The sequence below is a fragment of the Clarias gariepinus genome, chromosome 22 (genome assembly GCF_024256425.1).
Source record: "Clarias gariepinus isolate MV-2021 ecotype Netherlands chromosome 22, CGAR_prim_01v2, whole genome shotgun sequence".
Lineage (NCBI taxonomy): Eukaryota > Metazoa > Chordata > Actinopteri > Siluriformes > Clariidae > Clarias > Clarias gariepinus.
The window spans coordinates 24,223,403-24,236,417 of record NC_071121.1 but is presented as its reverse complement, the minus strand read 5'-3'; the positions used below and the strand labels follow the sequence as shown (position 1 = coordinate 24,236,417).

Sequence of the window (13,015 nt, the reverse complement as noted above, 5' to 3'; positions counted from 1 at the left end):
GCAAATAGGTCTCACAAATGTATCACCTTTTTCTACATAAATATTATTTATTAATAGTGCTTAACAAGTATATAATATTTTTTTATAAAAGTAAGAATTCATACCTAATACATTACACTTTAGGTGACTTTTCCTGTACAAAAAAACCTGTAAAGAGTGAGTGTAACTGAAAAAAAAATGATCCAGTGCAATAACATTTATTGTGCTCTTAATAACAATAATAACAACAACAACAACAACAACAACAGTCCTTTACACAAATTGAGAAATGACAGTTATTCACACACAGGAGATTTAAAAGGAATGTTTCAGTCAAAAAAATCTAATCATGAGCTAGATATATGCAAATAATACATTTTTCCAAAACTCACTATAATATAATTCTAGAAAGAAAAAGGGGGGAAAAAAGCCTCCGCTAAGAATAAGAGAAGGCCTTAGGTCAAAAACACAAAGAACACCTATTTACAAATGTATATACACATATTTAAGAAATAATTACAAATTTCAAATGTTTTCAGTGCTTGAACAAACACTCCAACTTCCCTTAATTGTTTTCTCCATGTGGGTCAGTCTGCAGAAAAAAAAACCAGTAGGTGAATTTACTGGCAACCAGCTGGAATTCCCCTTTCTATCCGATATTTGGGGTTAGATGAAACGCACAATGTCTTTTTCCCCTTTTCCCAGACAATTTATACAGAAGAAAAGAAAGTTGCTAAATGTGCAATCATTGAGATCTCACTGTATCGCACCAAGCTAACAATCTGCGAGCTGGACGAATCATGAAATTCATTGACTAGCACAAATCAAAGCTCCAATGGGCTGCTAAGTCCTATGATCTGGCAGCAAAGAAAGCAGCTGATTGGGCTAAAAAGTAAAAAAGACACACTATACTGAGATAGTTAGATACAGTGAGCAAACTTTTTCCTTTTTCAACAAACTTCAACTGGAACCTTCATGTGTCAATTCCTATCGGAAAAATTCTACGAATGTGGAGTTCTAGCTCTGTCCTCACAAAACGCTAAGGCTATAGCTATAGCTAGCGTCTCTTTATAATAAATTGCGAATTATGATTTGTGCTAGCATTATTTGCAGACAGATTATAAAAAGAGACTTGATACATACAAGCTAATCACAGTGGTGGTAACTTTTGCGGTTTAGCCATAGTATTTATAAATTCAGACTGCTATATCAAGGCTATTACATGCTATAACAAGGCTTTCCTGCTTTCTTACTGTAGCTAAAGCAGTGTCTGACTAAGAAGTAAATAAAATCCGTTTAAAGTTGGCAAACTGAAAAGAACCAATACTGGGTAAAAGAAAATAAGGAAATGCTTATAACTACTGCAAGAAAGTGCCAATTAATAAGTAGCAAGCTAGCTAAGAAACAGATTTGCTAGCTGGACAATGGAATTTATACATTCTACCTGAAATCGCATTGCACGAGGCTTGCAATCCGCACACAACCTGGTACAGGTTTTACACCAGATGGCTTTCTGGACGCAACTCTCCCATTTTATCTGGGCTTGGGACCGGCACTGCTCTCCAGTGGCTAGGGTTTGGCCACTAAGAGGGAATTGAACCCGAGCCTTTCCCATGGCAGGTAAGAAACCTACCATTGAGACACCAATCATAGCTATACACCAAATAAAAGTGTTTGTTTTGCAAAAGTCAATAAGACAAATAGTGGATTGCTGTTCTTTACCTCTTCTTATGAATGGGAAAAATACTAATAAAAAGTTTTGTGCTACTGATTTGTAAATCTCTATTAAAATTACCACATAAATCACCTGAACTGCTTTACATGTTCAGGAGGGTGCTAAATGCCCCTGTTATAATTAGCCAGTCACAAAAGGTAGCAGACAGAAATGAACTAGATAAAAATTTCCCACTCAAAGGTCAACGCACTCTTGGATTCCCAGACCGTTCTGGTATCTTTAACATTTTAGCTCGAGTAAAAAAAAAAAGGTAAAACCTTAGACTTCACTCAGGAGCTCTGGATCTTCAGTACATTCTCGTTGCTTTATTACAGTGTTATGAAATCGATGGAAGGAAGGACGTTATTTTGGACCAGTTAGTATAACAAAACTATACTAACCACCATTTTCGAAACCACTGTTCACATTCAGGTTGACGTGTTTCTTTAAAAGAGCTTAACAATGAAGAAAAAGTCTCTTTCCCGTTTAGTGTCAGATCATTGATGACTCCAGAACATTGAGTTTATGATCTTCCTCGCTAAAACGGCGATTACCATTGCTGTGTCCATTCAGGACGAACATGGCCATGTACGCTTTGTCCTCGTCCACGTGGGGCGGCACATGTTCCAGACTAAGGGTTCCTCGACTGCACTCGATGATCGAGGAGTTGGTCTGGTAGTTGTGAGAGTGAGAGTCAGTCGTCACCAGGCGCTGCCGACATTGGACCCGGTACTGCGCAAGCTTACGCCTTATAGCTGAGTGCACCTGGAGGGGGACATATAGAGAGTTTGTCAGAACAGTATTCACAAACATTTCTGAGATACTCTAGATGTTCTAACTCAGGTGGAGCGTAACGTTCTCAACTTCATCAAACATCAAACATAGTACCTCTCCATTTCCAAAACATAAGATGATGGCAACTAGAAAGCCCTGTAGAAAGAGAAACGGTGCCGTGAGTCAGAAATGTGCAGCTACAGTATGAAGACAAATAAGCTCTGACACACTGATTAGATTAGATTTAAGAATGACACTTATGACATTTCATTATTTCAGTTCATATTATATTAATAAGGCCACAATGTGGCAAATTATCCGTTAATAATCATAATGTGAACCCCTGTCTTTGAAATATGGAATAACTTGAATTAAATTCCTCTATAAGCCATTACATTTTAAAAAGAGTAGGTTTAATTTCCTTATCATCATGAGTCATATGCCTGAGGGATCATTTTACAACAGATTACAACAACATGCCTAAGCATGCGAGCAATCAAATAAACTTCATCACAGCTCATCTATCAAATAACCGAAAGCATGCTTTTTATGGCTAGGTTATGATAAACATGTATAAAGAATAGATTCGTAAGGTCTTAGTAAGGTCTGTAAATCAGACCAGGACCAACCTGGAAATGCGTGAGGATGTTCATGAAGAACTCGTACACGGCCGAAGCAAGTTTGCCCCCAGGCTGAAGGGGCATAAGGATGTAGTGAGCACCCATGAGGGGCACCAAGATGAGGGTGGCACGCACAGCCTTCATATAGGCACTGGACTCGGTCCTGTGGGTCACTTTCAGCTTTGTGATCAGAACACGCACTATGTTCAACAGGAAGAAGAGGTTCACCTGTATGGAGACAATGTTCATGGTGCAATTTGTACCCAAGTACCTGATTAAAACCACACTTTCGTCATTTTAAGGAATCTCTTGAATTAAATTCTCAGGTGGAACCAATCCGATATGAAGATTTTACTTAAGTCAGCAAAAGTCTTGATACCCCCTTCCATGTCCAAAGAGCCAAACTTTCTTGAGGAATAGTTCTTCAGGGTTATTGAAGGACAATCATTTTAGTCATTTTAGTTTATTTTCAGTAAAGTCCCTGTGACTGATTAGTTTCAACAACTGTAACATTGTGAAACATTGATTCATGAGAGAGAGAGAGAGAGAGAGAGAGAGAGAGCGATTGGTACACCATACTGGTGATGCTGAATGCTGAGCGGTTGGAACAGACGAGAGGGAAAATGAGGCTGCTGCTGAGATTTTTACATAAACAACCTATTTTTTTATTGTATCTTTAGGTGCTTTGCAGCCTGTCATAGTAAAACATTTGTTTCGATTACTTTAATTCAATCTACACAATTTTACTTTATTTTATTTTATATGTAGAAATGAGGGGAAGCTAAAGACTGCATAGTACTGGATATCAGTACAGCACTCACCACCAGGGCGACATGGATTGGGCCATGGATGATGTAGAGTAGGTTCGAGTTGCTTATCCAGCACCTGAAAACATCACAAGTAAAAACAAAATTCATAAGTGCAAATGTTTGAAAAGCAGTGCTGTAAAAAAAGGATTTGCCTCTTCCTGATTTTTATATTTCTTTTGCATATTTGTCAAATGATTCAGATCATCAAAAAAAAATTATTACACAATGATAACGTGAGTAAATAAAAAAATGCAGTTTACAAATGTGGGAAAGGGAATGCTTTACGCTGGATGTAAAAAGACACATTTGTCTCATCCAATCACACAATATTTGCCCAAAAGCCCAAAATGTTTTTTTTTTTGGACAGCAGTTGCTTTTTGCTCAGCAGCTGCCATTTTTGCTCAGTCTCCTTCTTATTGCAGGATGATGAAAACTGACCGTAACTGTTTCAAATTGAGGCCTGCAGTTGTTGAAATGTTGTTCTGAATTCTTTTATGGATTCTGGTTGAGTTGTTCTTGTGCTCTTGGGAGTAATTTTGGATGAATGGTCATTACTGGGAGGGTTCAGCACTGTTCTAAGGTTTGTCTTTTGTGTATAGTGTCCTTCAATGGGTTCACTTGAGTGCCAAAGCCTTAAAAATGGCTTGGTAACCATTTCCAGTCTGATACACGTAAGTTGCTTTGTTTCTCATATGTTCTTCGAATTTCTTTAGATCGTATTGCCTTTTTGGAGCTTTTAGTGTGCTTCACTGTCTCCACACTGTATTGTGTAATATTCAAATTTGTTTGATGAACTCAGTGAAGTGTGACAAATATGCAAAAAAAAATTCAGCAAATTATTTTTTCTGCCACTTTGTATAAAGAGAGAGACAGAGAGAAATATTGATAAATACAAGCAAAATTCATTTACATGTTATGATCATATTTCATACGGGCCCCAGCGTGAATGGCAGCTGGAATAATCGGGAATCCTAAAAAAATAAAAGGAAATTGGTTAATTAATTAGATAAATGCCTTTTAAATATTAATATAAATCAGAGGGAAGTGAGAGTGTAAGAGCGAGAGTGATCAGAATAAAAGGAAAAGGGAAAAAAACCCTGCAATATATTACTATCAGATTCATTTTAACATTGCCTAGTGCTTTTATTATCTTGACTGATTTACTTGATGTGTCATCTCTTTATCTATTAATTACATAGTGAATAAAACTTAAACTCGAACCTACAGTATAGTAACAACATTAAGGTGAATCAGCATAAGATGAATAATTTTAAAGTGAATCAAAAATGCCATCTTACCCCTGATCTGTGTGTTTACACACTGTTATTGAAACTATAGTAGTGGTGTTTTATTACTGTATTATAAACTTATAATGAATCGACAGCAATTAAATTCCACAAGAGAAAGAGACTGTAGTGAATCGATATGGCTTTTCAACATCCCGGACTCATTAATTACGTAATTATTAAAACAGAACTGGTGCCTTAATATGAACTTATTAAGAACACACAATGGTTTAGTAGTCGTCAAATTACACAGGAACAAATTAAGCAGCACAAACAGTATCAAAACAAAAACAATCTTGTGTTTCACCTCACCAGTCTGAGGAAACTTCAACAGTCTGAGTTGCACCCACATTAAACAGGATTAAAGGTTTTTTTTTTTAACTTAAACATCTGATTTCTCACCTCCACACTCTCAGTAATAACGCCCACTGGCCACTTTATTAGGTACACCTTACTAGTACTGGGTTGGACCTGCTTTTCCAGCAAGGTGCTGGAAAAAGTTCTTTGAGATTTTGGTCCATATTGTCAAAATAGCATCATGCAGTTACTGCAGATTTGTCGGTTGCACATGATGTGACTCTCCCGTTCCACGACATACCAGTGTTGCTCTTATTGCTATGGTGAACTCATTGTTCTGTGCATGACTTTGTGACATGGCGTATTATCGTGTGGTCATATGATTGGCAACAATACTTAGGTAGGCTGTGGTATTTACACCATCAGTGGGGCCAAGACATCCCAAGAAAATCTCCTCCACACCAATACACCACCAGCAGCAGCCTGACCCGTTGATACAAAGGCAGAATGGATCCATGCTTTTATGCTGTTTATACCAAATCTGAATGTTGCAGTAGAAATTGAGACTCATCAGACGGGGCAATGTTTTTCTAAACTTCTGTTGTCCAATTTTCGGGAAACCCCTGCGAAATGTAGCCTGAGTTGTCTGATCTTTAGCTGACAGGAGTGGCACCCGGTCTGGTGTTCTGCTGCTGTAGCCTATCTGCTTCAAAGTCTGACATGTTCAAAGTAACTTAAATCATCTTTCTTCTCCATTTTAATGTTTGGTTTGAATGGCACCAAATCGTCTAGACCATGTCTACATTCCTTAATGCATTGAGCTGCTGCCATGTGATTGGCCGATTAGATATTTGCGTTAAATAGTTAAACAGGTGTACTTAATGAAGTGGCTGATGAGTGTATACTCTCATTCACGCTTAACCGGTGATATCCTATGAACTCATAAACAGCATAAAAGTAAATCAGACTCAAGTGAATCAGATAGATTTGACTCCTCACCCCAGCCCAGCAGGTAGTACCAGCTCAGCTGCTGTTCTCCCACAAACACCGCCACGATGATGAGTGTGTGCAAGTAGATCCCTTCACACAGCATCCAGAAGTACGTTGAGCATGACGCGTAATGCATCAGACTCACCAGGATATTACAAAAAATCTGATAACGGTCATGACACACAAATATATTACACATGGATAAAAATGATAGCTTAAAGGAAGGGATTCTGCTTCTGTCTGTATTAATAAGTCAACAGATTGAGACACACTCACGTAGTTGGAAGTCATTTGCTGATTGTAGATGACATTCGTTAACCATATGATCATGAAAATGGAGTTGAAGATGAAGGACAGAAACATGTTCTTATGGAGAGAGATCCTCTGGCAGCTTAGACACCTGGATGGATATCAGACATTGTATAATATGTACAGATCCACAACACAGTAACAACCTTAGCTAACAGAGTTTTTATATACGAGGGGTGTTCAAGTCAAAACACAGACTGGTGATGATATTTCACAAGTACGGTGATGAGACTCTTGAGCTCTAAGCCATTTCCACATGTTCCATTGAAGGACTTTCTGGGGGACCAGTGTTTCAAACGTTCTGATCTTGCTCCAAAGTACTGTCTACCTTGATGGAATCCAAGCACTAGTGAAATGCTGGGTTGAATGAATTAGTGTAGCAAGGGAATTGCATAGAGAAATAAAGAGAGTTTTTACTCTCATAATCGTGTTCTGTTATTCTGCACAATCAAAAGTCCTTGAATGTGACTTGAATGCCCCTCATATATCTGCTATATTGCGCACATAGCTGTCTTTTTTGTCTTTGCATGAATTTTGCTCTGCGATAATCAACCAGAATATCTTTAAACGGGTTCTATATGAGCAGTTATTTGAGTAAACGGGCAATGCTTACACAATGCTCTGTACTCACTTGAAATATGAGAAGATGAAAATGGATATAAGCAGAGATACCAGAGACAGTACGTGACCCAGCACTGCCACATAATACATGGTGACTGCAACCTACAGGAGGCAGATAAAAGAAAAGAAAAGAAAAAAAAACAACTTAAAAAGAACACTATCATTTAATGCTTTCTGCATTTTCATCTGTCTTTTTCCGAATCATCTGGCACTTTTCCTGACGCAGCCTCCATAATTTACTTTGATTTTTCAGCTTTGTGTTCGGTTGAGAAGAATTCGAACAAAGAGATGGAAATCTAATTTTAATGCTTGCAATTGGTGTAGATTACAGACTGGAGGTTTGCGCCAACAAAGATGATATGATTACTGAGTGAAGTGAAACTGATTAGTGGCGATTGCTGGGAAAAAGAAATCCGTGTCTCGTCACATCCCTGTAAAGTGGGAAAAAATGGGGCAATGTATCACGCTAAACATGTTTAAATACAGTTTAGTGAAGCTGTAGTGATTGTTTGAATGTCTCTGATGATTCGATTCAACCCAACTTCAATGTAATAAAATAACCTATACTGTGCATTCTTTTAACTTATCACGGTACTCTACAGTTCTGATCAATTATCTACAGTATAAGAGGAGATCTAACAGTCGTTCCAGATGTTGTATGGCCGACTTAGTACTTTGTCGTCTGCATGCATGCGTACAACGAAGCGTGAAAAAATCGTCCCACCGTGAGTTTTTCTTTGGTGTAGGCCGAGCACAGGGTGTAGTTGGACCACAGTCGGTTGCTTTCTGGGTGTCGGAACCACTGTCCATCCTCGTTACACACTTTGGTTACTTTTTCTGGGAAACCGAAGATCCGATCAGAAAAGGCGCATAAAATTTTCATACATCTAACAACGACAGTCATTCCATTTTTTTTGTCAAGACATAAGGAGCGAAAAAACTTAGAGGTGCACCTGTTGGGTCAAAGTCTTGGAAGTAATTAGGACAGTCCTGTATGGCGATTCCCGGAGGCGAGTCTCCCCAGCAGAGCCATCCGTCCCACGTGCGGTTACAGTACGGCCCTGCGGGGGCAGTGTCGAGGTGGAATGTTAGTTTAACACAATCAAGTAATTCGGTACTCATTCATCTACACAAGTCTACTCCAAAGCGGGTTTATCCATGAGGGTGAGTCAAAAATTATCCGCACTCTGGCCGAAAAATTTATTACAACAAACCTTCAGAGAAAGGCTTCATTTTCCTTCATGTACCAATGCACTTTGTCCATCTGTCAACAAGCGTTCGTATGCTTTAAAATCTCAAAACAAAGTTTTTGCAGAGTGTTGATAGTTTAGGCATAAGTGTGAGGACGTGCATCGTCATGTGAGATCACAATGCCCTTGCATGGCGGTTCTCCGCGTTTAATATGAAGTTTAAGCCTCAGCCCTTCAATAAGTGTCTGACGGACCTGATGATGTTCCAATACTTCTGGCCCTTAAGTATCCCAGAAAACTGTAAGCACTGATCAATTTTCCAGCTAATGGTTGACTTTTGAACTTCTTCTCGTTCGGTGACTGAGGATGTTTCCTTTCCATCCTCTGGCGTTTACTCTCAGACTCGTAGTGATGAATCCGTGTCTCGTCACCAGTAATGATTCTCTTTAAGAAACTTCCCTTCCTTCCCTTAGAAGTATTATTTAGCAAGTATTTCGCAAGCTGCTTTGCGACAATGTCAATTGTTAAATGCGCTATACAAATAAAATTGAATTGAATTGAATAAATGTTTTAATATAACCAGAGTGCGGGTAATTTTTGACTCACCCTTATATAATGACTCATAAATAAGAAAAAAAAAAAAAAAATAGACAACAGAAAAAAGAATCCATACAGCTGCATACAAGTGAAATTTTCAATCCAATACCTAGACCACGTTTTGTAATGTTTAGTAACAGAGATGTAATTATATTGTAACTATTTACAATATAAACAATATTTATGAAATAAGATATACAACACTTTTTTTATGAAACTGAATCAAACAGATAGAAAATATATTATTTGCTCTGTTCTCTTTCCTCTTCTAGGATTTTCTTTACTTATGAGATGTGTGAAAGTGACCAATAGGGGGCAGAATTGCCACAACCCAGTATAGAGGATAAAGGGGTATATACGATGAGCGAGTGTATTAAAAATAAAATTCAACTTGTATATCAGGCTATATTCAGTCACATCAATTTAGCGGAAGAATACTTATCACACAAAAACTCGACACATCTCCGCTCTAAAACAACATGCGAGTGTTCAGCCGATAACATCTGTATTCACCACACTGACCCTGGACTACGAGCCAAACAGGGAGGATCTGAGAGCTCCAAGTGATGGACGCGGTGTTTACAGTGGGGTTCATAAAAAGGTGCAGCAGTCACAAGAGCCAAAGCACAACAAGTGTAAAGAGAAAGAAAAAAACACACACACACACAAAGAGGCGAGAGCATGTGCTTCCTCGGACCAGGGCCTGGTACACAATCCAAGGAAGCCTGACGCACACAGACAGAGAAGAAAACTCAAAGACGGTCAGGCAGCGGGCAAGAGTGACACTGACTAAGCCTGCTTCCTCTCTTTCAGGAGAGAGCACAGGCTTCCCCTTGATTCCTGCTCTCGCACAATGTATCGCTCACCACTCGCTGTTTCCTTCTTACGGCACTCTACCCTGATCATAAACAGATTATTCAGAATAAACACAAGGCCCTGTATTTTCTGTTTCTTTTTCTAGAACTGTGCGTGCATGTGTGTGTCTGACCTTGCTCTGTGCGTGGAGGGTCGTGTAGTATTTTGAGGTAACACTCAAACTGAGCTGTGAGGATCTGCACCCTCGACACCCTCACAGTGGTTAAGGATACTGGGTTGTTCGTCACTTCCTCCATCGGTATCGTAGTCGTCGCTATCACATCCTCGGTCTGACACAACTGCAAAGGGAGTCACACACACGCTGTCACACACATCGTCACACACTGTCCTACACTGATCTTTTAGTCTTATATGCCAGCAGATATGCTGTTATGGTGTTATGGATACAGAACTGATTGGTTGCATTTAGACATGATACTAAGGCTAAGGCTCGAGGTTGTTGATTTGGGGATCCAAGCAACCACTTGATGTGAAAGGCTGAAAGAATGTTTTTTTTTTATTTATTTTATTTTATATATAATCTTTTTTAAATTCGCATGCAAGACAGATAAACCTTTATATTATTATTAATTTTGTTATCAATTCAATTCAAATAAGATTAAAGATATGAAAATTGATTTATATTCTCTAATTTCTGACTTCTAAAGCCTGGAACATTTCTGAAGTTTATCTCAGTATGGGTGTTTTGAGAACAGCTAAAGATTATTTTTTCTATTAAATCACTGCCTTTTTAAAATAATAATAAAAAATACATTTCAGACAGAGAAGCAAGAGTACAAGAACACCGGATAATATTTATGCATATCGATAATTTCTTGTTATAGAAAAAAAAACATTAAAAGAGCCCATTTAAAGTTGAATACATTTTTATCTCTTCATAAACGGTTTTTGTTGCTAACGCTTTTATTTAGCATTTAAGTTAATATTTACGTTGACAGAGTACCAAGTGATCGATCTGAATGCTTATTTAAACTGAATAATTTAGTCTTATAAAAAAAAATGCAAATATGGCATTTCTCTTCATGCTATAATTAATATTATATTCCTTTCATTTTTCATTTATTATGATTAAACAATGCTTGGCTCTTTTTGCAGGCAAATTTTCAGGACACACACACACACACCTCAGCGGTGAGCATTCGTAGAAACAGCAGTAGGAATGTTGGGTGTTTTCCCATGATGCACTACAAGAGGCAGTGAAAGGGGGCGCAACAGCTCATCAGTCCTCTGTGGAAACAAAAGACATTCATCACGTTAATAAGCTGATACGGACGAATTTGTCAGTGTCCACAATGGTCCCTTAAACACCCTGAAACTGAAATAAACAATCACTTAATGAACATCAACTAATGCAAATCGGACACTGTTACTGAAAAGTGATTTCAATAGTCCACTTTTGTTTAAACACGTTTTGCTCCTTGACCTTGGAGTTCACCTTGAATCTCTTTGGAAGTTGTCTTTGGCTCTTTGGTTACCATTTGTGTTTTTTTTTTTTTTAATCTGACGTAAATTGCCAAAGGGGCTTGGCTACAGTTCCCTGGTCCATAAACGTCTTAATAATATTTAAAGCTGTAGTCGCAGGAATATGAAGCTGAAGATTGTCTCGCTCGTCTTTAACGCTTCATCCTGTGTACAGGGTCGCGGGGGGGCTGGAGCCTATCTCAGGAGACTGAGGGCACGGGGCAGGGTACACATCCCTTACAGATTGCACCCCACCCACACACACACACACATACACAAAGGGCAATTTGGAAACACCTAATCTACAGGTCTTTGGATTGTGGGAAACCCCACCAAGCACAGGGAGAACATGAAAATTCCATGCACACAGACCCTCAGGGCAGGATTTGAACCCAGATCCTGGAGGTGCAAGGCGACAGCGCTCACCACTACGCCCCCATGCCGCCACCAGCATTGTTAGATTGTGTTTTTTATTATTCTGTTAAATTCCAATTAAAAATGCATGTCTGTTTTTTATTAGTCTGTGTTTATTAAATCATGATGTATTATTACTTTTATCAGTTTCAAGTAATTTTAGTGACCAATGTGGGTTTTCATTTCTTTAATGAAAGTGTACCAACAATTCTGTCCGTGTGTGTACAGTATCTATCATGAACAAAAGAAAAGTTTGTGCTTTCTGTTTAGACAAGCTGAAAAATTTTAGTTGTTTTATTAAGTTGGAGAGGAAAGCTGGTGAGGAAGTGACTACACACTGATTTTTATAGAGCAAGTTCAATGTTTTATGATGTTCCTTCTAACATTAAACTATGATATTTCTTCTTAAAGTATTAATACATCTGCAGGATTGCTAAAATAATAAAAGCATACCGGTAAAAATCAGCAATTAAACAGAAATGTATCGAAATCAACATCCAGTTAACATTTATTTTTGTTGTTGTTGTTTTTAGTTAGCATTATTATTCCAGCAAAAAAAATTTAACCTTACAAGAAAAGAATTGTAGGGCGAAAAAAAAAAAAAGCAAATTATTTAAAAGACCACTTTTCAGCCCAACAAAATGCAAACAAAAAGAAAACTTTTTTTTTTGTTGTGTGAAAAAACAAGTAGGCGAGGCTGGTTCTGCAGGACGTTCAGTAAAACTAAGCAACTCATGTCCTTATCAAACCGCACACACTGAACCGTTATAAGCAAAGACTTATCAAACCAGTTACTGCCTTTGTTTCATTAATTAATGTTTTTGAATGTATAAACATTCAATAATGTTCAAATAAACATAATCAGGGACCGCAATACACTAAGCACTGTTATATTTGTTATATATAACTGACTCGGGCAGTTGTTGTGGCCATCCTGTACCTGTCACGCAGGTGTGATATTCGGATGTACCCATCCTGTGCAGGTGTTGTTACACGTGGTCTTCCACTGCGAGGATGATCAGCTGTCCTTCCTGTCTCCCTGTAGCGCCGTCTTAGGCGTCTCACGGTGCGGACATGG

General features: G+C 38.3%; 1 protein-coding gene across 1 annotated transcript in view; it reads right to left on the bottom strand.

Moving 5' to 3' along the window:
• The window catches only part of calcrl2 (calcitonin receptor-like 2), a 30,239-nt gene continuing 17,224 nt past the window's right edge, over positions 1 to 13,015 (bottom strand). Inside the window, exons 2-13 of the mRNA XM_053481892.1 lie at positions 11,187 to 11,289; positions 10,175 to 10,340; positions 8,353 to 8,460; positions 8,124 to 8,236; positions 7,410 to 7,501; positions 6,746 to 6,869; positions 6,479 to 6,632; positions 4,807 to 4,867; positions 3,909 to 3,972; positions 3,097 to 3,315; positions 2,582 to 2,623; positions 1 to 2,458 (exon numbers count right to left, since the gene is read on the bottom strand). Of these exons, the coding sequence (XP_053337867.1) occupies positions 2,186 to 2,458; positions 2,582 to 2,623; positions 3,097 to 3,315; positions 3,909 to 3,972; positions 4,807 to 4,867; positions 6,479 to 6,632; positions 6,746 to 6,869; positions 7,410 to 7,501; positions 8,124 to 8,236; positions 8,353 to 8,460; positions 10,175 to 10,340; positions 11,187 to 11,240 (1,470 nt within the window). The 5' untranslated portion in view covers positions 11,241 to 11,289 and the 3' untranslated portion in view covers positions 1 to 2,185. The remainder of the gene's footprint in view (positions 2,459 to 2,581; positions 2,624 to 3,096; positions 3,316 to 3,908; positions 3,973 to 4,806; positions 4,868 to 6,478; positions 6,633 to 6,745; positions 6,870 to 7,409; positions 7,502 to 8,123; positions 8,237 to 8,352; positions 8,461 to 10,174; positions 10,341 to 11,186; positions 11,290 to 13,015) is intronic.